Source organism: Geotrypetes seraphini, chromosome 10 (genome assembly GCF_902459505.1).
Source record: "Geotrypetes seraphini chromosome 10, aGeoSer1.1, whole genome shotgun sequence".
Lineage (NCBI taxonomy): Eukaryota > Metazoa > Chordata > Amphibia > Gymnophiona > Dermophiidae > Geotrypetes > Geotrypetes seraphini.
In genome coordinates this window covers 127,519,747-127,545,923 of record NC_047093.1, presented here as the reverse complement: position 1 = coordinate 127,545,923, position 26,177 = coordinate 127,519,747, and the positions used below count along the sequence as shown (strand labels likewise).

General features: G+C 42.5%; 1 protein-coding gene across 7 annotated transcripts in view; it reads right to left on the bottom strand.

The window, feature by feature from the left end:
* LOC117368047 (dimethylaniline monooxygenase [N-oxide-forming] 2-like) overlaps nt 1-26,177 on the bottom strand; it is a 57,931-nt gene that overhangs the window by 8,390 nt on the left and 23,364 nt on the right. For 2 of the 7 annotated variants that reach the window (XM_033961304.1, XM_033961305.1), the window contains exons 2-7: nt 20,396-20,659; nt 13,854-14,042; nt 12,588-12,750; nt 9,370-9,512; nt 7,188-7,387; nt 96-451 (exon numbers count right to left, since the gene is read on the bottom strand). In XM_033961304.1, the coding sequence (XP_033817195.1) occupies nt 96-451; nt 7,188-7,387; nt 9,370-9,512; nt 12,588-12,750; nt 13,854-14,042; nt 20,396-20,527 (1,183 nt within the window). In that variant the 5' untranslated portion in view covers nt 20,528-20,659. Of the gene's footprint in view, nt 1-95; nt 452-7,187; nt 7,388-9,369; nt 9,513-12,587; nt 12,751-13,853; nt 14,043-20,395; nt 20,979-23,055; nt 23,100-26,177 lie in introns of those variants that run through there. The other 5 variants (XM_033961306.1, XM_033961307.1, XM_033961302.1 and 2 more) reach the window with 4 other exon arrangements.

Below are 26,177 nucleotides of genomic sequence, written 5' to 3'. Positions count from 1 at the left end.
ATACCGAGGACACTTGAAAATAGCCTTTCCCTCAAATTTCAGAAACATCAATCCTCATTGGGCTCTTGAGTTCTTCTTTTTCGATGTTCACTTACCACTGATAACTCTTGTTGCCCAGCGGGCCTGCATTTCTGCAGTTGGCATGAGGGCCGCTATGGGCAGAATAAGGCCAATGAAAGCGAGAGTTGGTTTTTCCAGGGCAGGTAGGAAGACACTTTTATAGAGAGAAATATTATTGTCGACTACTTTAACGACAGATTCATCAAGAAATGGAAAGGAGATACTATATCCTGTAGCAAGGATCACCACATCGATGTCTTTCTCTACAGATCCATCATCAAATATGGCAGATGTTTCAGTGAACTCCCTAATACTTGTTTTTATCACAAGACAACCAGAAATTATTCGGCTGGGAAGTTCTTCATTAGCAATTGGCTCTTTCCATTGGTCACTGCAGAAAACACAAAAAGAAATTCCAGTACTGTGCTAATCAGATCCATTGAGGTGAATTGTTATCTTAAGAAAGCTTTATCAGCAGTAGGTCTTCTAAGAGATAACGAAGAACTATGGATAGGACTAGAAAAGTGACTCAAGAGAAGAGAATACAGAGATCATCATGGTTCACTAGGAGGAAAATGAGTAACATTCAGAAAACAAATACAGTAGGAGAGGCATGAATGGCAATTAGACAAGCATATGCTCAGAAGAAGGCATGAGATACCCCAACAAGTGTCTAATTCTATACTTTAGATATCTATCAATACATTTATTTATATACCACAAATACCTCAACAAAGTTCATTGCAGTTTAACATTAATAAGAAGGAGACAATGTCCAGAATTACAATCTTAAAATCAACATTGAATTTATTGCTCCTTTACCACATGCTTATTAAACAAATACATTTTCAAATCCTTCTTCAAATGTTTATAGTCATTCTCTGAAGCCATATGGTCTGATAATTTTTTCCAAAGTTTTGCAGCTTGATAAGCAACTGTAGAGGTAAACAATCTGGTGTACTTTATTCCTCTAACCCAGGGGTCTCAAAGTCCCTCCTTGAGGGCCGCAATCCAGTCGGGTTTTCAGGATTTCCCCAATGAATCTGCAGGAGATCTATGTGCATGCACTGCTTTCAATGCCTATTCATTGGGAAAATCCTGAAAACCCGACTGGATTGAGGCCCTCGAGGAGGGACTTTGAGATCCCTGCTCTAACCTCAGGAAATCGAAAATGGAGAATTCTGTCTTAAGCCTACTTCGGAATAGCATGGCAAGAGAAATACGATTGCATTTCTCCTTGATTTAAACTAGAGAATGACACGGTGACAAAATTCATCACCGTTCCCGTCCCCGCGGATAACCGCGGGAAATAATCCCATGTCATTTTCTAGTGTCTATTTCAACCTCGGTCCTTCTACACCAGCATTCTTCAAAGCAAAGCTTGCGGGTCAGTGGTTGTGGCCATTCATACTCTGATTCTTATGGGAGCCAAGGATAATGAAGCCATTGTGACATCACTGATGTGATTGGCTCTTAGGCACTGGTGGAATGAGGCATTATGACATCACAATATCTGCTCTGGATACCAGAGACTGTCATTCTGTAGTGTCTGTTTCAACCTCAGTCCTTCTATACCAGCATTCTTCAAAGCAAAGCTTGCGGGTCAGTGGTTGTGGCCATTCATACTCTGATTCTTATGGGAGCCAAGGATAATGAAGCCATTGTGACATCACTGATGTGATTGGCTCTTAGGCACTGGTGGAATGAGGCATTATGACATCACAATATCTGCTCTGGATAGCAGAGACTGTCATTCTGTAGTGTCTGTTTCAACCTCAGTCCTTCTACACCAGCATTCTTCAAAGCAAAGCTTGAGGGTCAGTGGTTGTGGCCATTCATACTCTGATTCTTATGGGAGCCAAGGATAATGAAGCCATTGTGACATCACTGATGTGATTGGCTCTTAGGCACTGGTGGAATGAGGCATTATGACATCACAATATCTGCTCTGGATACCAGAGACTGTCATTCTGTAGTGTCTGTTTCAACCTCAGTCCTTCTACACCAGCATTCTTCAAAGCAAAGCTTGAGGGTCAGTGGTTGTGGCCATTCATACTCTGATTCTTATGGGAGCCAAGGATAATGAAGCCATTGTGACATCACTGATGTGATTGGCTCTTAGGCACTGGTGGAATGAGGCATTATGACATCACAATATCTGCTCTGGATAGCAGAGACTGTCATTCTGTAGTGTCTGTTTCAACCTCAGTCCTTCTACACCAGCATTCTTCAAAGCAAAGCTTGAGGGTCAGTGGTTGTGGCCATTCATACTCTGATTCTTATGGGAGCCAAGGATAATGAAGCCATTGTGACATCACTGATGTGATTGGCTCTTAGGCACTGGTGGAATGAGGCATTATGACATCACAATATCTGCTCTGGATACCAGAGACTGTCATTCTGTAGTGTCTGTTTCAACCTCGGTCCTTCTACACCAGCATTCTTCAAAGCAAAGCTTGTGGGTCAGTGGTTGTGGCCATTCATACTCTGATTCTTATGGGAGCCAAGGATAATGAAGCCATTGTGACATCACTGATGTGATTGGCTCTTAGGCACTGGTGGAATGAGGCATTATGACATCACAATATCTGCTCTGGATACCAGAGACTGTCATTCTGTAGTGTCTGTTTCAACCTCAGTCCTTCTATACCAGCATTCTTCAAAGCAAAGCTTGCGGGTCAGTGGTTGTGGCCATTCATACTCTGATTCTTATGGGAGCCAAGGATAATGAAGCCATTGTGACATCACTGATGTGATTGGCTCTTAGGCACTGGTGGAATGAGGCATTATGACATCACAATATCTGCTCTGGATAGCAGAGACTGTCATTCTGTAGTGTCTGTTTCAACCTCAGTCCTTCTACACCAGCATTCTTCAAAGCAAAGCTTGAGGGTCAGTGGTTGTGGCCATTCATACTCTGATTCTTATGGGAGCCAAGGATAATGAAGCCATTGTGACATCACTGATGTGATTGGCTCTTAGGCACTGGTGGAATGAGGCATTATGACATCACAATATCTGCTCTGGATACCAGAGACTGTCATTCTGTAGTGTCTGTTTCAACCTCAGTCCTTCTACACCAGCATTCTTCAAAGCAAAGCTTGAGGGTCAGTGGTTGTGGCCATTCATACTCTGATTCTTATGGGAGCCAAGGATAATGAAGCCATTGTGACATCACTGATGTGATTGGCTCTTAGGCACTGGTGGAATGAGGCATTATGACATCACAATATCTGCTCTGGATAGCAGAGACTGTCATTCTGTAGTGTCTGTTTCAACCTCAGTCCTTCTACACCAGCATTCTTCAAAGCAAAGCTTGAGGGTCAGTGGTTGTGGCCATTCATACTCTGATTCTTATGGGAGCCAAGGATAATGAAGCCATTGTGACATCACTGATGTGATTGGCTCTTAGGCACTGGTGGAATGAGGCATTATGACATCACAATATCTGCTCTGGATACCAGAGACTGTCATTCTGTAGTGTCTGTTTCAACCTCGGTCCTTCTACACCAGCATTCTTCAAAGCAAAGCTTGTGGGTCAGTGGTTGTGGCCATTCATACTCTGATTCTTATGGGAGCCAAGGATAATGAAGCCATTGTGACATCACAATATCTGCTCTGGATACCAGAGACTGTCATTCTCAACCTCAGTCCTTCTACACCAGCATTCTTCAAAGCAAAGCTTGTGGGTCAGTGGTTGTGGCCATTCATACTCCGATTCTTCCCTCTCTCCTTAAAGAATGACATGAAGATGGTTTCCCGCGGTTATCCGCGGGGACGGGAACGGTGATGAATTCTGTCACCGTGTCATTCTCTAATTTAAACATCATACAGAAAAATGTAAACCATATTCTGGCTTCTACAGGAAGCAAATGGAGCCTCATCAAATACGATGCAATTTTATCTCCTTTTTTCAATCCACTGGCTACCTATAGAAGGGAGAATACTTTATAAATTCTATCGTATACTATTGAAAATACGTTGTGGAGAAACTCCAGATTATATGCCTTAACTCTTTAATTTTTCTAATAATCCATCCTTGAATTTGCGAAATAATAATCTATTTCTGCATCGCGCATACCTAAGCAGGCTCAAGGCGACCTACAAAGAGAAGTGAGAGGAGGAGAGAGGGGAGGAGAAATGGGGGAGCATCAGAGATGTTCAAGGGCTCCTTTTACAAAGGTGCGTTAGGGCCTTAATGCCCTAAATTGCTGCACGCGCTAGATTTTGACGCCAGCATTTACCTGGCGTTAGTTCTAGAAGCGTAGCGTGGGTTTAGCGCGCGCTAAAAACGCTAGCGCACCTTAGTAAGAGGAGCCCCAAGTGTCAGGGGTAGGTATTCAGTTTTTTCCCCCCGGAATGTGGTGTCGTTGGGTTCCGTTCTGGTCGTTTCTGTGAGGTCATTCAGGTTTTCACTCCTAGGAAGGTAAGCATGGAGTGCAATGTGCTTGTATTAAGTACATAAGTACATAAGTAGTTGCCTCCGCCGGGGCAGACCAGAGGTCCATCCTGCCCAGCGGTCCGCTCACGCGGCGGCCCATCAGGCATATTGCCTGAGCAGCGGTCCCTGACTAATTTTATGCCTACCTCTACACTTATCTCTAAACCTTCCACTGCTCTTATCTGTACCCCTCAATCCCTTTTTCCTCCAGGAACCTATCCAGGTCTTCCTTGAAACCCTGTACTGTGCTATTTCCTATCACGGCTTCAGGAAGGGTGTTCCATGTGTCCACCACCCTCTGTGTGAAAAACAATTTCCTTGCGTTTGTTCTAAACCTGTCCCCCTTCAATTTCATCGAGTGGATTGCCCCTTGTTCTTGTGGTTTCTTTCAAATTGAAAAATCTGTCCTTGTCAACCTTTTCGATGCCCCTCAGGATCTTGAAGGTCTCTATCATATCTCCTCTGAGTCTCCGCTTCTCCAGGGAGAACAGCCCCAGCCTCTTCAGTCTGTCAGTGTATGTAAGGTTTTCCATACCCTTAATCAGTTTAGTTGCTCTTCTCTGGACTCCCTCAAGCATTGCCATGTCCTTTTTGAGGTACGGTGACCAGTACTGTACACAGTATTCCAGATGCGGGCGCACCATAGCCCGGTACAGTGGCAGGATGACTTCCTTCGTTCTGGTCGAGATACCCTTCTTAATGGAGGTTCTTTGTAGAAGGAAGGTTTAGTAGGATCCGTTTAAGGGTTCTGTGGGAGGTAGACCATGCCTTTGAGAAGAGCTGGATGAGTGGAGCAGCTGAGTTTCTTTAAATTATTTGGTATATTACATGATGCATAAAGTGTTAAATTTTATTCGTGATGGGATGGGTAGCCAGTGTAGTTGCTCAAGATACAATAGATCTTTTAACTCCACATGGACTTAAGAAGCGGCAAAACTTTGGAAAACTTTACCAACTAACTAACCAGCAGTCTAATTTTAAAATTTTGAAAAAAGGCCTTATCTGTTTCAAGAATTTGTTATTAATAATTTCTAAATATTATAATACTATTTAATAATTTGTATCTTCTTAATTATTTATTTAAGCCGCTGTGAACTTCATAGAGGTATTGGCGGTATATAAATACAGATTATATGGTATTGTATTTTGTGGAGTTTGCAATTTGCATAAAATAAATTTTGGGCAATCCAGATCAATAAATCAACAAACTCCCTCTTTTACTAGCCGCTACCGCCTCCTCTTGAGCAGGTGGTTGTTTTTCAGGTAGTGTGTGCTAACCCGGTGTGTGTGCTAAAAATGCTAGAGCACCTTTGTAAAAGGAGCCCTTAGCGTATGGCTTTTAATGGGGAAAATTGAAAAATCTGCCATTTTAACTTGGCAGCAAAAATGATTTTAATGCACAGGAATGACATGCATAAGCATGTGCTAAGGTCATATTCTGCTGCAGTTTAGTAGAAGGGAGTAGAGTAGAGTAGTAGTCTAGTAGTTAGAGCAGCTGCCTCAGCACCCTGAGGTTACAAACATAGAAATATAGAAAATGATGGCAGAAAAGGGTTATAGCCCACCAAGTCTGCCCATACCAAAATAAACTAAAACTAAACTAAACCTTAGGTTTGTATACCGCACCATCTCCACAAGCTTAGAGCTCTTCAGCTTGGAAAAGATGGCTGAGGGGAGATATGACTGAAGTCTACAAAATCCTGAGTGGAGTAGAACGGGTACAAGTGGATCGATTTTTCACTCCGTCAAAAATGACAAAGACCAGGGGACACTCGATGAAGTGACAGGGAAATACTTTTAAAACCAATTGGAGGAAATTTTTTTTCACTCAGAGAATAGTTAAGCTCTGAAATGTGTTGCCAGAGGTTGTGGTAAGAGCGGATAGAGTAGGGCTGGTTTTAAGAAAGGTTTGGACAAGTTCCTGGAGGAAAAGTCCATAGTCTGGGGCCACTGCTTGCCATGGATCGGTAGCATGGAATGTTGCTACTCCTTGGTGTTTTGGCCAGGTACTAGGGACCTAGATTGGCCACTGTGAGAACGGGCTACTGGGCTTGATGGACCATAAGGCTATTCTTATGTTCTTATTTTCTTTTCATTAAAGGGATCCCAAAACGAGGCTGCCTACCTCCTGGCTAGGATCCTGACACACTCTGAGCCATGTTAAAAATTTCTTTCTGAAGATAAATGTGCCAACAAAATGGACTTATTAAATAAAGAAACAAACCAAGGAACAGACCAGGGTTCAACTGTCTGCAGTGAAAAACAGTCCAGAACAAACAAACCAAAAAACTGCAGACTTTGTACACGATGCAGGCAGACTTTATTATAACAAGTAGATCTTTGATTAAAAACCTTTTACCAGGTAAGGGACCCAACACGGTCCGTGTTTCGGACTAACCTTCGTCAGGGGTCCACTTTTGATAAAGAAGAAAATTATCAAAAGAAAAAACCTTGGATAAATAGCGATCAGTGACACGCTGAAAAAGACCGCCCGAGTGGTTTTTTCTTTTGATAATTTTCTTCTTTATCAAAAGTGGACCCCTGACGAAGGTTAGTCCGAAACACGGACCGTGTTGGGTCCCTTACCTGGTAAAAGGTTTTTAATCAAAGATCTACTTGTTATAATAAAGTCTGCCTGCATCGTGTACAAAGTCTGCACTTATTAAATAAAGAGACATCAAATTACCCTTCATGCATCCCCAAGCCATAATTTGCATGGTTAAACCACCGATTAAAACTCTTTGCTTCTAGCCACTTCTTAATGGCTGGAGGAAGGAAATTTCGGATCCAGTTCTTTACACGAGTTAAGTGGATAATATCCCATGGATAGCCATTGCCAAAAATCCGATTCAGTACCCAGATCCCTCTTCTGGTACTAAGAAACACCTAAAAGATAACACAGAATTCAGTTGTCTTGACTTTTCAATGTCTTTTTTTTTTTTTTGGTTTCACAGAAATTTTTGTTTGTTTCTTTCATGGATCTCACCCCCCATTTCTTTTTTTCTTTTGGTACAAATGCATAATATTTCCCACCAAAATGCAAACATTTAAATGACCTTTGCAATGACTGGAGGATCAAGCACCACAAGCGAAAGAAAGGTTATATTTGGATGATTGTAGACTCAATTTATATTTGTTATTTTAAAAATTTATATACCGTCTAAAACTAAATGGTTTGCATGTTACAGTGTTAAAATGATGATAACATAAAAACAAATACTTAGTAAAATACTCATAATAAAAGTAAAAATACATACAATCCTCACAAAAATACCATAGAGTGGAAAGAAGGGCTCTTGCATAATTCATCAGTTTTAGCTGAGATAACTAAAAATAATAGGCATCTATGAAAAGCTCCCTCTGGACAGTCCTCTAAAAACAATGGCCAATCATGGACTTCCTTAGGCTTCTCCCTAAGGAAAGTCCCTGATTGGCTCAGGCGACTCGGGCTCTTTCCAAGGGAGGAGCCCAAGGCGCCTGAGCCAATCATGGACTTAGGTCCCTCCCCGTGGGCATCCCTCCTGCCGTTTTTTTGTTGGTTTTTTTTTCCTTCGGGGAGTGTGCATGCTCGATGGCGGGATGGAGTTGGCATCCCTCCTGCCATTTTGGGGGGGGATCAGGGAGGGAGGGGACGCTTTGTTGGAGGGGGGGCTTTTTAAAATATTGGGCAGATATTTTGTGTGTGTAATACACACAAAATATCTGTGTCATTAAAAAAAAAAAAAAGAATAAAACTAAAACCCAGCTGTGACTACTGTCAGGGCTCAGTACCGACTCAATCGCTCACTGAGCGATTGAGTTGGTGAGTTTGCATGCAAACGACTTACACCTCCTTGCAAATCATTTGCAAGCAAACTTGATAGCAAATCAATCGCTGCTTTAAAGTCGTCCAGAGAATCGGCCAACAGAAACTGAGTTGCTATCTTTAGTGAATCTGGGCCATAGTACTTACACTGCCTTGCATTGGTCTCCAACCCCCTGAAAAGTTCTCAGCCCAACCAACCATCTTCCTAAATTCTGAGCGTTATTCAGCCACTGTAGCTGAAAAGAGTGTTATCTTATTTCGTTAAGAAACGAAATTCTGTTTTTGATATTTTCAGATCATTGATTGAACCATATCCACATCATTCTCTCCTTTTTACCACAAAATTCATTGGCTACCATTGGAATCCAGAGTCCTATTTAAATTCGCCTGTTTCTGCTACAAAACCGTATTCGGCCTAGCCCCAAACTACTTCATCCTGAATCACAGAAACAAGAACTCCCGCAGAATCCAGCTGTTTGCTTTCCCCTCCCTAAAACTTTGTCATTCCAATAAATTCGTCGACAAAACCCTCGCCCTCCAGGCCGCCAAACTAAACCCATGGATAGCCCAATTAATCCTCGAGGCTCCAACCTATCTCAGCTTTAGAAAATTACTCAAAACACACCTCTTCCAACGCCATGATACTAAATTGCCCCCTCCTAAGACCCCCCCTTTTCATCTCACCCCATCCCCACCCCCCGATCCACCCTATCCTACTCCCCAATTTCATTGACTCCGTCGCAGCTCACTGTTCAATTTAATCAATTAACTCTATGCAAATCTGTTCAATTAATACTTAACTGCATGTAACCATGTTTAATTAATGTGAACCGCCTAGAACTCACTGGGTATGGCGGTATACAAGAATAAAGTTATTATTATTATTATTATTATTCTTGGTTGGGATAGAACTTTTCAGCACCCCCTCATACTTATGTCTGCCTCCCAAAATGTTCTTGTTAGGGTGTGTTTTTTTTCATAGCCCATAACCCTAAGTCCATTATGATTTGTTTTTTTCTTTATCCACTGGATAGCGCATTCGAGAAAACAGAGCAATATGTACCTCAGAAGCTGTGTGACTCAGCTCTGTAGCAATATCCGCGGCTGAGTTTCCAATTCCAAGTATGAGCACTTTCTTATTTTGGAATCCATCTGGAGTCTTGTACTCTCGGCTGTGGAACCAACGCCCTTTGAACTTTTCTATGCCTGAGAAGAAAATAAGGAACCCTATTACGAACTTTCACAAAAATAAAAGAACAAGAGGGCACTCGGAAAAGTTGATAGGGGACAGATTCAAAACAAATACCAGGAAGTTCTTTTTTACCCAACGTGTGGTGGACACCTGGAATGCGCTTCCAGAGGATGTTATAGGGCAGAGTACGGTACTGGGGTTTAAGAAGGGATTGGACAATTTCCTACTGGAAAAGGGGATAGAGGGGTATAGATAGAGGATTACTACTCAGGTCCTGGACCTGTTGGGCCACCGCGTGAGCGGACTGCTGGGCACGATGGACCTCAGGTCTGAACCAGCGGAGGCATTGCTTATGTTCTTATGTACCTCCTATACAGGGTAGTTACTAGTTCTGGTTAGGGGGAAAACACATGATTTTTGCCAAATAACAAAAAAGTTAAATGACGAAGAGCTCCATTTACAAAGGTGCACTAGCGTTTTTAATTCACGCCTGCTTAAAAGGAGGCGGTAGCAGCTAGCGTGTGTGGCATTTTAGCGCGCGCGCCCCTTTGTAAAAGGAGCCCTAAATCATGCATTATTTTACTTTAAACGCATGTGACTTTACTACAATTTGGGCTACAAAATGAGATGCAAAGAAATTACACAGAAAGCGCGTCATTATTCCACAAATTGAACAATTCAGCTTACATTTAACTTTGAAAGCTCTGTCATAGCTGGAAAAATTATTCCCTGGTAGCTGTCAAATCAGTGTGGTTAAAAGTTATTCAAAACTATATGAACAAAAACCCACACTTATAAGAAGAAGCGTGTGGCAATGTATGGCACTCACAATTGGACTTACAAAATTAGCCAAACGTAAACTGCTCTTATTACATTAGTGATTTTTATTCCGCCATTAGCTTGCGGTTCAAGGCGGATTACAGAAGAGGATTTCTGGACATGTCCAGAGGTGTTACAGACATTAGATTAGAAGTAAGTACACATTCAAGTCTAGACATAACATAACATTGTACAGTGGTACCTTGGATTACGAGCATAATCCGTTCCAGGAGCATGCTCGTTTATCAAAGTGAGTTTCCCCTAGGAAATAATGGAAACTCGCTTTGATACGTTCCCCACCCCCACGAGAACCGGCATTGATCCCCCCAAAGGCCTCCCTGCGATCCGGCACCCTCCCCCCCCCCCCCATGATCTGGCACCCCCGCTTCTTACCGTCTTCTGGGCCTGGGCACCGGCACCGGCATGTCCTGTGTGTTGGTGCCGGTGCCCAAAGATCGGCCTCCTCTTCCTGCTGGGCCTTGAGCATCTGCGCATGCTCAAGGCCTGTGAGTTCACGTCGGAGAGAATGGTGAACTCGCAGGCCTTGAGCATGCGCAGATGCTCAAGGCCCAGCAGGAAGAGGAGGCCGATCTTCTGGCACCGCCACTAATGCACAGGACATGCCGGTGCCAGTGCCCAGGCCCAGAAGACGGTAAGAAGTGGCAGGGGGAGGGTGCCCAATCATGGCGGGGGTGTGTGTGTGTGTGCCTGATCATGGCGGGGGGAGGGTGCTGATCACGGGGGAGGGTGTGCTCATCAATCGAGCCACGCTCGGTTTCCGAGGTGCCGATTTTGCGAATTGTTTTGCTAGTCTTGCAAAACACTCGCAAACCAGTGCACTCGTAAACCGAGGTACCACTGTACTTATAAACCGCTTAACCATAAGTTCAATGCGGTGAACAAAAGATTAAAAATAACATAACCTAAGGATGATTTAAATTAGTTCACTAAATATTTTGAAAGAATTGAGTTCTAAAGTGCTTGTTAAGAGCAAGCACTCCGCAAGTGGCCTAAATTCCCTGTCATAGAAAGCAGCCTGAAATGCTAGCGTATGTCCCAAGGATTTCTTACAACCTTGAGGAGACGGAAAATTAAACAATGCTTGTGATTCTCTCCTATGTTTACGGAGTGCTGTGAGAAATCTATCGGTCATATAGTTTGGAGCAATACCATACGCAACTTTGTAACCAAGACAACCCAGCTTAAACAGACCACGCGCCTCCACTGGAAGCCAATGCAACTCACGGTAGAAAGGAGTCACATGATCATATTTCTGTAGACCATAAATTAATCTAACCCCCCATATTTTGAATCCGTCTAAGCCTAGCCATCTCTTTCTTGGTGCATGCCAAATAAGCATTGTTACTATTTTGAGGAATCATTTGGGAAGGACAGTTCTTCATTAGAAATCCCTCATTTATTGATTGAATTCAGTTCAGCATCATGATTTATTTATTTTCTCTCTATCTCTCGTTAAACACATATGATGATATATGCATCCTATCTAGTGCTTTCCTATCTCTAATGGAGTTCCTGTCATAAATTATTTGTATTGTAATGTAAACCGCTTAGGTCTGTAATATGTTAATGCGGAATAACAGATAAGAACATAAGATTTGCCGCTGCTGGGTCAGACCAGCGGTCCATCGTGCCCAGCAGTCGGCTCACATGGCGGCCTATAGGTCAATGACCAGTGCCCTACTAGAGTCTAGCCTTACCTGCATATGTTTTGGTCCAGCAGGAACTTATCCAACCTTTTCTTGAATCCCCGGAGGGTGCTTTCCCCTATAACAGCCTCTGGAAGAGCGTTCCAGATTTCTACCACTCTCTGGGTTAAGAAGAACTTCCTTACATTTGTATGGAGTCTATCCCCTTTTAACTTTAGAGAGTGCCCTCTCATTCTCCCTACCTTGGAGGGGTGAACAATCTCCCTTTTTCTACTAAGTCAATTCCCTTCAATATCTTGAATGTTTCAATCATGTCCCCTCCCAGTCTCCTCTTCTCAAGGGAGATGCTAATAAAACAAACATATATAGTAAAATGTGGTTTTAAAGACTTGCTCAGCGCACCAGGAAGTAGTATCAAGTCAATGCAATGCACTGCTCTCAAAACCTAGTCACAGATATAATAAGTTGTTAGTTTAATTGAAAAGTAGAATCTGCATCATATTTGTTAACATTTATTTCCATTCATAGAAATGAACTAATATAGCAACAACACTAGTTTATGCAAAAGACATAAAAATATACATCACCGATTAAAAGACTGACCAGGGAAAGACTCCAGTGGTAAATATGGTTCTACAAAATGGCCGTTACAAACGAACACAGCATCAAAGATGGTTGACTCCTGCTTTCCTTCTTTCTCTGTGACAATATCCCATTGACCAGTGGAAGAGAAATCCGAGCGCTTTCTTATATTTTTGACCAGAGTCTCTCAGAAAAAAAAGAAGATAAAAGGTAATCAGATCAGAAGACCGGTGACTACAAAGCCAGATACAATGACCAACTGATACCTACCCTTTTCAATTTCCTATGATAAATTGTAGTTCCTCTTTACCATATACTTTTTTTATTTTTCAACCTTTTCTACCCCCTTCATTTCTCTATTTCCTGCTCAGTTTATTATTATTATAAACCACTCAGAGGTACCATTATGGTTGGTATATCAATGTTAATAAACTTGGTTTAGCAAATTCAATTTTGGTCCATAATAAAAAGGAGCATTCGAGTGGGAACTATTAATGAAAAATGTGTCCAGATTCTTCAAAAGAGACCCATCTATTATATTTTTAAATTAGGAGCCTACATATAGGAGATCTGCCTTTTTTGAATATTGGGCCCACATTCTTCAGCTACTGCCGGTGAAACACTTGAGTGGATAATCATTTTAGACTCAAGCAGTCTGTCACTTATCTTGTAGAGGGTTTCCTGTTGCCTCTAGGAACCTTTATTTTGTGCTGAAACAGCAGTGTAATGATATCATGGGAGGTGGAGGATGTGCTGGCATCGTTCTATGCTTTTGATGCTACTGACAGAAAATGGATACAAGAACAGACTATACTCTTCAAGGTATCATAGGGCACATAAGAACATAAGAAGTTGCCTCCACTGGGTCAGACCAGAGGTCCATCCTGCCCAGCGGTCCGCTCCCGCTCCCACATTTGGGTCTAAAACATTATTTAACCACTGTTCAAGAAGAAATGCATTTGTTTCTATTTCTCTGGTGTTGTACTGCATTCAGGGAGCGCCTCTACCGACATGTCCATGTTTCAGTAGTTTTTCTTCAGGGTTGAGGCTCCCAATATCATAAATATCATGCTCTCTCAAAGATATTTGGAAAATTAGAATAGAAAACTGATTTGTGGCTTAGTAAAAAGTGTTTTAAGAGAGATTCTTTTCGGACTGATGAAGAAGCCTGGCTAAGTTATTTTCAGTATTTATAGAATACTAGCATAGTGCACAGGTTGTGTCTAACTGTGTAAATTTGGCACCCAAAGTTTAGGCATGGATTATAACTCGCCTGTGATGCCTTACCTTGAACTTGATGCATCTCAGAAGGCCAAAATGCTCAGCATAGCGTCTTTGGTATTCTAACATTTTTGTATGAGACAGATAATTTGGGAAATGTTCTGGGAAGGGGAAGTCGCTGCAACACATCATCTCCTTGGACGTGTTGGTGATCACAGACTTGTAGATACTGCCTCTTCCATCCTCCACCTTTTCCTGAGTCACAAAGCAAAAGAATGTTAGTATACCGTCATAAAGACAAGACTACCTTTTGGTTATAGTAACGTAATAAAAAGATAAAGACCCACACAGCCCACCCAGTCTGCCCAAAAAAGTGACCAGAGCTGCACCTGCCACTCTGTGTAGGCTTCATGATCAAATATTGGCATTACATTTTGGACAGTTGGCAACTTGTCACAATGCCAATCACATATAGACAGTTATATCAGATATTACATTACATTAGTGACTTCTATTCCGCCTGTACCTTGCAGTTCTAGGCGGATTACATCAGAAGATAACTGGACATTTCCAGGAAAATTACACTCTAGGGGGCTGGTTACATAATAGAGTCTTAGAGGATAAATTACAAGATGAGTAGAAATCAGAAGAAAACTGGACATTTACAGGGAAATTACACTCTAGGGGACTGGTTTCATAGTTGAGTCTTTGAGGAAGAAGTGCAAGATGAGTAGCAATTTGAGGGGGAATTTATGAAGGGAGGGGGAAAGGGCAAGGGAAGAGTTAAGATAAATGGATACATTTTTTGAATAGCAAGGTTTTGATTTCTTTTTGAAATGATTTGAAGTCGCTTGTTGCTGTCAGCAAGTTAGTGATGGAGGGGTCTAGTTTCGCTAGTAGGTTGTCATACATCTTCTTGCGCTGAGTACCTTTGAATGGGGGGTAGGAAAATGGGGTCAGTTCTCCTTTGTCTGGTTGTAAGGTTCCGATTTAGGTAGGCGAAATAATCTCGGAAGAGCGGTTTTATAATTTTGGTGGTAGCATAATCGCATTCCTTGTCAATACTTGAATAGACTCATAATCCAACAATGTTGCAAACTGAAAACATTTTACTCTATCAGCCTTAAGGTGTCTTCCCCTCCTCCTCTGAGATATAGTCATACCATATGATATGAATGTGATTTTTAAAAATGTGCACACTTGATCTGCCCTTGCTGTTTTTAGAAGAAACCGTGAAAGTCTGTTTGGCACTTGCCTTACTTCCCAACTGATGGAGTTATCAACGAAGCCCATCCAGATTTGCCTTTCCATTATCGGGACACAGATCATAGACGTCTGCTCTGTTTTGCCATATTTGGGACACAGACTGTGGAAGTCTGTTCAGTCGTGGCTTTACTTTCCAGCTACTATAGTTAGTCTAAGCACCAATTCCTAAGTTTTGTTTTGACTCCATCCTTTATCCGTATAGGTATTCATGTGTTTATCTCATGCAGTTTTGAATTTCATCGTTTTCCCTGGGAGGCATTACAAGCATCTACACTTCTCCCTACGAATCCATGGGTTTAGTACTTGCGAATTCAGTTATTTGAAATTTTTTGCCCCCTAGTTTCTAAAGGCTGAATCACTGTGTTCCGGACCTCCCCAGACCTTACCTGGTGGTCTAGTGGAGACGCAGGGCAGAAGCGATCTTCCTACGCTCTTGCTCCATGTAGAGCTGTCATCAAAAATGGCTGCTGTGAGTTCCAGTGGTCTCATGAGACTACAACAAAAACTCATGGCAGCCATTTTTGTTGACGGCTTTGCATGGGGCAAGAACGTAGGAAGATCGCTCTTGCCCCGCATCACTGGTACACCACCAGGTGAGGTCTGGGGAGGTCCAGGACATAGTGATTCAGCCTTTAAAAACTAGGGGAGGTCCGGGACGCAGGGGTGGGTCAGGGTCAGCCCTAAAAGTTATTCGCGATTTTCCATATTCACAGGCCAGCTCTGCTCCTAACTCTCGCAGATTCGGACGGAGAAATGTACTACCCTTTCCATGAAAAAGAACTTCCTGATCTTATTCTTAAATCAACTACCCTGTAACCTTAATTCATGTCTTCTAATTGTACCACTTCCCTGTCACTGGAAAAATTTGATTGTACGAGGGTAAATCAAAAAGTAAAGGCAAAATATATTTAACAGCTTTAATGGAAGTAACTGTGAGCAATTGAACATATCACTTATCTACATAGTCCCCATGCAAGATGACGCATTTGTTGCATCATACAACTAGCTTCTGCACGCCTGCAGAGTTGGTTTTTGGCTGCTCCCAAGGCCAAGTGAGCACCACTTCCTTTACTTCATCATGCTTTGTCTTTTGCTCTCCGGGTTGCAGTAATGCACTCATGTCTCTCCAGAATCCTCAGATCATCTTCATACAGTCTCAGGAACTGGGTCGCAACCTCCACACACTGTTGCTTGGGCAAATCAGTAAGCTACTTGGGCACCCATCGTGCGCAGACTTTCCTGCATCCCAAGTCATCATGCATGATGACAAATGCAGATCCATAGCTGATATCCAGATTTGCAGCCAATCGAGACAGCCGCCGCTAGCCATTGGTCTTCTCTAATCAAGGCACCGCCCTGTCGATGTGCTCTTGTGCGCGCAACGTAACGGGGGACCAGCCTTCGTCGATTACAATTGTTCTTCCCGCTTTAAACCTTTTTTACCCACCCATAAACCTTCCGTTGATTCACGGTGCTACGCCCAAGCTGAGTCAATATCTGACAGTGAATTTCCACAGGTTTCACTCCCTCTGCCCAAAGAAAGTGCCCTGCCACACGTTGTCCTTCGATGGTGCAATCTCACCATGGAGTGTCCGTGTTTCTGACCTCGTGGTTGCCACACAACTTAAGGCTGTGCTGTGCGTGTTCAAACTATCTAACAGGCACATATGTTGCATTTTGCTAGCTCTGTTCCGGTTATCATGTCATTTAATAATTGCCTTTCATTTTTGATTCACCCTCATATTAATGCCTTTCAAGCACTGTTCCCTGCTTGGGCTTGGGCTATGTCTGTCCAGATGAAGTTAAATGCAGCCAAAACTAAACTTTTGTGGTTAGGTCCAAAACTGGATTGCCTTCCTTCCACCATACTTTTGGATTCTGGGGCCTCCCTGCAAATCGAGTTCTCCTCTAAGATCTTGGGAACCCTTTTCGACTCCTCTCTTACCTTTAAGGATCAAATAAATTCTCTGGTTAAGAAATGCTTTTTCAGTTTACGAATGTTGAGGAAGGTTAAATCTTTTTCATCAATGTCATTTTTCTGTCTTGGTCCAATCAATTATACTATCTCGGCTAGATTACTGTAATGCTATTTATCTTGGCATCACAAAGATCTGTCTTCAAAAGTTACAACTGATTCAGAATACTACTGCGAAGTTGATTTATGGAAAAAGCAAATTCGACCATGTGGTTCCTTTGCTTTTGAGCCTTCATTGGCTCCCGGTTCATCTCAGGATTCAATTGAAATGTGTTTGCATTACTTTTAAAATTTTATATGGTATTTTTATTCCTCTTGTTCCTCTGCTATGGAACGTTTATAGATTTTCCTATGCAAGAGGCATTCAACTATTTAAACTTTCCCTTCCTTCTTGGAAAGGTATTAAAGGAGTCAAGAACTTTAGCCTTTCTTTGGCTTTTACATTTTTCCCAATTATGGAAAGAACTCCTTTTACTTTGAGATGCCCTAGTCCTTTCCAATTCTTCCACAAATCATTAAAAACTTTATTTGCTACATATTTTGAAAATTAATCTTCTTGCAATTGTAGCATTGTTTTTAATTATTGTTAACTGAGTCGAGCTTCCTCTGGTGGTTGACCCGATATATAAAACTAATGTTTAGTTTAGTTGAGTGAGAGTCGTCCACCTACAGTCCTGCCAGTGGGGCATACAATTTCACGGTTCCATTTTCAATAGTGAATGACAAGTAGCTCTCTAGGGCTCCAGGAAACCTGACTGGCCTCTCTCTAGGGCTCCAGGAAACCTGACTGGCCTTAGCAAATGGAAACACAATATTGAAGAGCCACCCATCCACTGACAGCAATACTGTTGGAGAACTTGTGTTCAGCTTAGAGCAGTGATCTTCAACCTTGTTCAGGTTTATTTAAAATTTGATAAAGGGCTGCAATGTGAATACGAGAGAGCTCCGAGGACCACCAAAAGATTTGAAGAGCATTTCAGCCAACTGTTTGAGGGCCACAATGGAGGACTTTGGGGGCCGCACATAGGAGACCGCTGGCTTAAAGGGAACAGTGCTTTCTAGTATTTAAACATCTGTATCATATTTCCCCTATCCCTCCTTTCCTCCAGGGTATACATAGTCAGGTCATCAAGTCTCTTCTCATGCATTTTTTTTGGCACAAACCCCATACCATGTTAGTTGCTTTTCTCAGAACTGCTGGAAGTCTTATGTCCTTAGTAGATATGCCTTTGAAAACTAAATACAATATTCCAATGGGGCCTCGTCTTGCAGTATTTTATAAGGTATGGGTTTCAAAAAGGGATTGAATGATTTCCTAAAAGAGAAGGAGATTGAAGGGTATAGATAGAGGGTTACTATACAGGATATTAAATGATTAGGGAATAAAAGATTTAGGTAAAGGATCACTTACAGGTCATGGACCTGGGGGGCCGCCGTGGGAGCGGACTGCTGTGAGCGATGGACCCCTGGTCTAAGAACATAAGCAGTGCCTCCGCCGGGTCAGACCATAGGTCCATCCTGCCCGGCAGTCCGCTCCCGCGGTGGCCCAAACAGGTCACGACCTGTCTGAATCACCAGAAGGGGCCCCCTTGCCACCTTGGTTTCCCATTGAAGTCCTATCTTCCCATCGAAGTCCTAACCCTCCGGTCTTGCACATGCACGACCTGGTTGGGTTTCTATACTTATTACCTGGATACCTCTATACTTATTACCTGGATACCTCTCTCAGTATCCCACGATCCCTTTATCCCTCAGGAATCCGTCCAATCCCTGTTTGAATCCCTGTACCGTACTCTGCCTGATCACTTCCTCCGGTAACGCATTCCAAGTGTCCACGACCCTTTGGGTGAAAAAAAACTTCCTTGCATTTGTTTTGAACCTATCTCCCTTCAGTTTCTCCGAATGCCCCCTCGTACCTGTTGTCCCCTTCAGTCTGAAGAATCTGTCCCTATCCACCCTCTCTATGCCCCTCATGATCTTGAAGGTCTCTATCATATCTCCCCTGAGCCTCCTTTTTTCCAGAGAGAAGAGCCCCAGCCTATCCAACCGGCAGAGGCAATGCTTATGTTCTTATGTGCATCAGTTGGAGATGAACCTATGTCCCACCCTTGTTCTGCTTCCATGTGCCCCTTATAAATCTGCATAATACCTCTTAAGCATTGTGTTATAGAAAAGCATGCAAGTAGCTCTTAGTCTGCATGATATGTGTATTGTATTTGTGTTATAACAATTCAAGCTAGCATCCCTGATAGGACCTGTAATCTCTGTCTTCATAGGTCACCTCTTGCAGGTGGCCCATTTCTCCAATCACTGAGAAACCTTCCAGGTTCCTGCTTCAACCAAAAGTACGTGCTCTGACCCTATTGGTCATTTCCTCTGCCTCTAGTTTTATGGGTATTCATTGCACCCCTCCTCCACAGAGCAGAATTCTCCATTTTTGGTTCAAGAAAAAAGCTGTCCTTTTTTCTCCTTTGGAACCCTGTCTGTCCTCTGGACAAAGCATCCTTTTTTTGTACCAAAGAAGCCAACAGAGGCCAACCTAATTTCTTTTCCAGTTTGTGAGACTGCTTCTGGAGGTCATGGTGACCATTTTGACAGCAGAGACAGCATGAGCAGGAGCAGCTGGGGATTGTTGCTTCCACAACTCTGCTATTACACTGCCAGCAAGTGTAAGATAGACACGGAGAGGGACTATAAGTGGTGGGAAGGGTCCAGAAAGGGGGGGGGGGTGTGACTGTTTGGGGGGCAGGCCAGAATGGCCATTTTCAGTTTGGCTGCGATTGAGGGATAAAATTCAGTCACAGATTGGGTTTCATCTGAAATCAGAAAAGGTTTTGGTCACCCCTCTAGAGGCCAATAATCTCTAAAAAGAGACCAGCATCCTTATCCGCGACCCAATATGGCTGTACACACGCATGTGCGGTGTGAATCTGCGCTTTCACGGTTGATTTCTCTAACGTTTGTGTACAACCATTTTCTCATTCATTGAAAAATTGCGGTTGTGGTTAACAAAGGCTCCTGAGGCAGGCCGTAGAGGTCGAAACACATGCGTGTCGAGCGGCCACACCACACTGTGATTTGGTGGTTCTGGACTTGCGTGTGGAGGTTTTCTCTCCTGGTTTTTGTCCCGAAACTGTATCTGCTGTACACTGCCTTGGGTGGATGTCTTCATAAAGGTGGTTCCTAAATCACTACGCATATAATATACTGTAAATACAAGTGCCAAGCCCTGCAGTTACAGACTGGTGAACTAGGAGAATAGAAAAATGTGGCACGTGTAGGGTGCAGACAGATTCTGAGTATGCAAGAACTGTAGTAAATTAAAATATAAAGAATCCCCTCAACTTTGTATAAAATCACCTCTTACCGTGTACCTCCAGAGACCTCCGATGTCGTCACTTCTCTCAAAGCAGGTAGGCTCAAGCCCCTCATCCAAGCAGCATTTAATGGTAGCCAACCCACTGGTCCCAGCTCCGATCACTGCAACCTTCTTAGCCATGGTGTCCTGTGCCAGGAACTGTCAAAGCCTCTCGTGTAGGTTTTGCTGTAGCAGAACAAGGATCTTTTAGGAGATCTTATTTCTGCTAGATCTCTTGTTGGAAATGCTAGAAGCATTTAAGGACACAGAACCCTGAGTATAATAGATGATATTCTGTGGTAAGCACATAATTTTATTTTATTTTTCTCTTTTTAAATTAACATTTTATATAAACTGATTCCAAAAGCGATTACATATACATCCTTATGAAAAATACAAAATTGGAATAAGCTTAAAAAAGCAGCACATCTTAAGTTTGTATTTTACACTAGCTGTATAAATCTTACGCAACCTTGTCAAAGACTATGAAGAAGGATAAAATTTAATTTAATTCCAGTGTTGATAATTCCACCTTTTTAGTCAGATAATAAAGATAAAACAAAACAGAGAAAAAAAACCCCAAAACATAAGAACATGAGAATTTTCATACTGGGACAGACCGAAGGTCCATCAAGCTCAGTGTCCTGTTTCCAACGGTGGCCAACCCAGGTCAAAGTACCTAGCTAGATCCCAAGTAGTAAAACAGATTCTATGTTGCTTATCCAAGGAATAAACGGTGGATTTTCCCAAGCCATCCCAATAATGGCCTATGGGCTTCTTTTATAGGAAACTAGCTGATGCCCAGGCGTTGCACGGGTATTTAATTATAGCAAAAACACTGTAAATGGATTCAAATAAAGATACTTTATAGTGGTGAATGAAAGTATTTTTTTACAGCTTAATAAAAAATACAATATTCAAATTATAAAGTGAAATATTTGACAAAATGAATACAATACAACTAACGCAAAACGTGATTGTAAACAACAATTTTAGTTTCACCTCCTGGAGCAAGAACGTATAAATTCTTGGGTGAACCCAGCCTTGAGCAAGCAACATAGAGTTGTGGGCCGCGAGACCCCCCAGAACATATCACCCCAGGTAGTGAGGGATCTGCATACCAAGTTTCGTTCAAATCGGTCAAGCCGTTTTTGTGTGATCGCGGCACATACACACACATACATACATACACACACACACACATACACACACACATACATACCTCCGATTTTATATATATAGATTATCTAAACCTTTTTTAAAGTTCACCAACTTAGGCCTCCTTTTACTAAATGATCCTAGAGGATTTTAGCGGGGCTGGTGAAATAAATGCTCCGATGTTCATAGAATTCCTATGAGCATCGGACCATTTATCTCGCCGACCTGCGCTAAAACCCTCTAGCGCCATTTAGCAAAACCCAGCCGTAATACATTATTTGATTAGCTTTTGTGCATTTGAAAGCTAATCAAAAATGTATTAAATGAGTCCAGTTCATAGACAACGGCGCGAAAGACAAAGGCGCGCCCGGACAATTGAGCGCAGCGCGGAGGCGCGCGCCGCTCAAAATGACTGTTTTTAGGGGCTCCGACAGGGGGGTTTTGTTGGGGAACCCCCCCACTTTACTTAATAGACATCGCACCGGCGTTATGGGGGGTTTGGGGGGTTGTAACCCTCCACATTTTACTGTAAACTTCACTTTTTCCCTAAAAACAGGGAAAAAGTGAAGTTTTCAGTAAAATGTGGGGGGTTACAACCCCCCAAACCCCCCACAACGCCCCCACAACGCAGAGCGATGTCTATTAAGTAAAGTGGGGGGGGGGTTCCCCCCACACACTCCCGTCGGAGCCCTAAAAACAGTAATTTAGAACGACGCACGCCTCCGCGCTGCGCTCAATTGTCTGGGCGCGCCTTTGTCCCGGCGCGCTTTTGACCTGACACCAATTAGTCCAATAAATAAGGTATCATCTTATTTTGTTATTTCTATTTATTACCTTTATAAGAACATAAGAATAGCCTTACTGGGACAGACCACTAGCCCATCCTCACGGTGGCCAATCCAGGTCACTAGTACCTGGCCAAAACCCAAAGAATAGCAACATTCCATGCTACCGATCCAGGGCAAGGAGTAGCTTCCTCCATGTCTTTCTCAATGTCAAACTATGGACTTTCCCTCCAGGAAATTGTCTAAACCTTTCTTAAAACCAGGTACGCTATCCGCTCTTACCCGAACCTCTGGCAATGCGTTCCAGAGCTTAACTATTCTCTGGGTGAAAAAAATATTTCCTCCTATTGGTTTTAAAAACATTTCCCTGTCACTTCATCGTGTCCCCTAGTTTTTGTCATTTTTGATGGAGTAAAAAAAAAAAAAAAAAAAATTCGATCCGCCCGTGCCCGTTCTGCTCCACTCAGGATTTTGTCGACTTCAATCATATCTCCCCTCAGCTATCACGCCACTTGACCGTTTCAGTTAGAATGAGAGGACAAGGTTGAATGCATAATAAAAAAATAAACTCTCCCCCACCACACACCCATGTGCAAATAAAAAAATAGCAATCCAGAAAATAAAAATCTCAGATATAACCTAAAAGCAATTAAAAATAAGAACTCAATGACACGAAGGGACGGATCAAAACCTTCACCGTTCAGGCAGTTCATTTTCCACTCTCACCCTTTAGCTTTTCTTTCCTTGAAACAAGCAGTGCAGGTTTCGTCTGTGAAAAAAAAGACAGGAACCCGCAGCTAATCTGCTATAAATACTCAAGCATCACACATCAGAACTAGCAGCATTAGGTGGAATTAGGCGGGGTTTCTCTTATGACATATTGGATTAAATATACCGCCTAACCTGACAAATTTACAAAGGAAAAGAATTTATATGCTTTTCACTCTGCCTTGATCTATTTGCTCAGTTAGGAGCTACTAGAAAGGACGGGAATAATAATGATTATTTGATTTGATTATTGTGGATAGGCGGGTTAAATAAATAAAAATCTGCCTTTTGAATCCAATGTCAAGGTACCGTACAACCAAAAGCAAAAGAAGCAGAGCACTAATTACACTTCAACAGTGCATTAATACAGCAAAGACATACAAGCAGACACCTTTTTACGTTCTTAGAAAGGTACGGCCTCCAAAGTTGAACACAATACTCCAGAGAGGGCCTCATCAGTGACTTGTACAGGGGCATCAATACCTTCTGTCTTCTGCTGTTTATGCCTCTTTCTATGCAGTCTATTATCCTCCTGGCTAAGGTCACTACCTTGTCCTCTTGACATTTTCACCCCAAGGTTCCTCTCTCTGTGCTTACCAGCCTCTCCCCTCCTAGGACATATGGCTCCCTTGGATAAATACTCCCCAAATGTATCATTCTGTGCTTTTTTGTATTAAATTTTACCTGCCAGACATTAGGCCATTCAAACTTTTGCAGATACTTTTCATGTTTTTCATTCTTTTCCAAATCTTGGTATCATCAGCAAAAAGACAAACCTTACCTACTAACCCTTTGGCAATGTCATTCAAGAATATATTGAATAGAATTGGCCCCAGCACCAATCCTTGAGTCACTTCGCTCACCTTTTCTTCTCCGAGAGAATTCCATTGACCACCTGGTGTCTGTCTGTCAACCAGTTTCTAATCCAGTTTACCACTTTGGGTCCTAATTTCAGCCTCTCAGGCTTATTTGAGAGCCTCCTAAACGGAACCGTGTCAAAGGCTTTGCTGAAATCCAAGTAGAGTACATCTAGTGCATGATGTCGATTGAATTCTCTAGTGGCCTAGTCAAAGAATTCATTCAGGTTCATGTGACACGATTTATCTTTGGTGAAACCACGTTGCTTCAGATCTTGTAACCCACTGGATTCCGGGAAATTCACTATTCTTTCCTTCAGCAATGTTTCCATTACTTTTCTAATAACTGAAGTGAGGCTTGCCTATCATGCAAGTAGTAGGCAGGCAATTCTCTCTCATGCCTAAGAAAACCCAACTAGTTGGTAGTCTCCCGGTACAGGTTTGAGAACCACCAATTTACATTAACAACTGGGGTTACAAGAAGTTGTGGATAACTATTTTGCTATTAGTCTCAGCCTTAATGGGCATAGATAAGGAAAGCCCACTGACATAAGCAGTGGGCTTTTAGATCAAGCTAAGTATGAAAAATGGGGAAAAGAGTGAGGGGAAGAGGATGAAAGAGTGACTAAACTGGGAAAAGAAATGGTGATTAGAAGGAATGGGGAAATGCATAAATGAGGTATAATTATAATGGGAAAGGAAGGATGGTATCTGGGCAGAATAAACTGTGAAGAGAAGTTTGGAGAACAGGGATTGGTTGCTAGTAAGGAAAAGGGGTGGGAGGAGAGGTAGAATATTAAGGGTTGGAGGGCTTTTGTATTTGTTGGGTGGGAGGAAGTGGCTGGGACAGGGTGTAAGGGAATCTGTGGGAAATAAGACCTTCTGCTTTGGAAAATAGTGCTATAAAATGAATAAATGCTTCCTTTTACATTTCTATACGTTTTTGGCACGGTGTATTGTGGTTTAGGTTTTCTTATGTGTAGTAGTGCGATGGAATTTCAGTGGTTGGAGGACTTGGGAAGTCTGAGTAATGGCAGTTGTTGAATGGAGTAGCGCGATGATAGGTGTGCCAGTGTGCTGCATTTTTCAGGATGTGAAGCTGGTGGGGGGGGGGGGGGGAGTATTGGGAGCTAATTTACATGATTTCTTGTGGTTTTATAGTGACCATCTGGCGTGTCTACTCTATTGCAGATTTTGGTATCATCCGCAAAGAAGCAAATCTTACCCGACAACCTTTTAGCAATATCGTTTATAAAAATGTTAAAAAGAACAGGCCGAAAAACAGAACCTTGAGGCACACCACTGGTAACACCCCTTTTCTCAGAGTGATCTCCATTTATCACTACCCTCTGTCGCCTTCCACTCAACCAGTTCTTGACCCAGCCCGTCACTTTGGGACCCATCTTCCTGTAACTAAGGCAAAACAACTAAATTCTAAATTCTAAATTCGCTATCTTTCACCCTAAATCAGATCGAACTTTGGATGTCAGCGTTTAGACTAAAGCTAAACCCAGAAAAAACCAAACTCTTCTTAGCATCCCCAAATGACAAAATTAAGGAAACCACGATACACATCAATGGTCTTGACTATTCTATTGAGCAATCACTAAAAATACTAGGTGTCACTTTAGACAAGCACCTCACACTGGAGAAACACACCGACCTAGTATTTAAGAAAAGCATCTCGGTGCTCTGGAAACTCCGCACCATTAAAAAATACTTTGATGACGCCTCCTTTCGTCTGCTGGTCCAATCTTCCATTCTTAGTGTCCTGGACTACTGTAACATCATTTATCTAGGCGCCTTCAAGAAAATCACCAGAAAGCTGAGACTGGTCCAAAATACCGCCATCCGCCTTATCTTTGGCCTGAAGAAATGGGATCACATATCCCCTTTCTACCACAAGCTGCACTGGCTGCCATTCGAATCCAGAGTCCTATTTAAGTTCTCTTGCATCTGCTACAAAACCGTCTCTGGTATGTCACCAGCCTATCTTTACCCCCACTTCAACCTGAACTATAATAAGAAGAGCCCCCGCAGAACAACTCTATTCGCTTTTCCCTCACTGAAATCGTGTCACCTTAAAAGATTCCTCGAACGAACTTTCTCTTGCCAAGCGGCCAAACTAAACTCATGGCTCGCCCAAATCATACTTGACAGCTATTCATACCTCCCCTTCAGAAAAAAGCTCAAAACTCTACTTTTTAACGGACCAAATCCCTA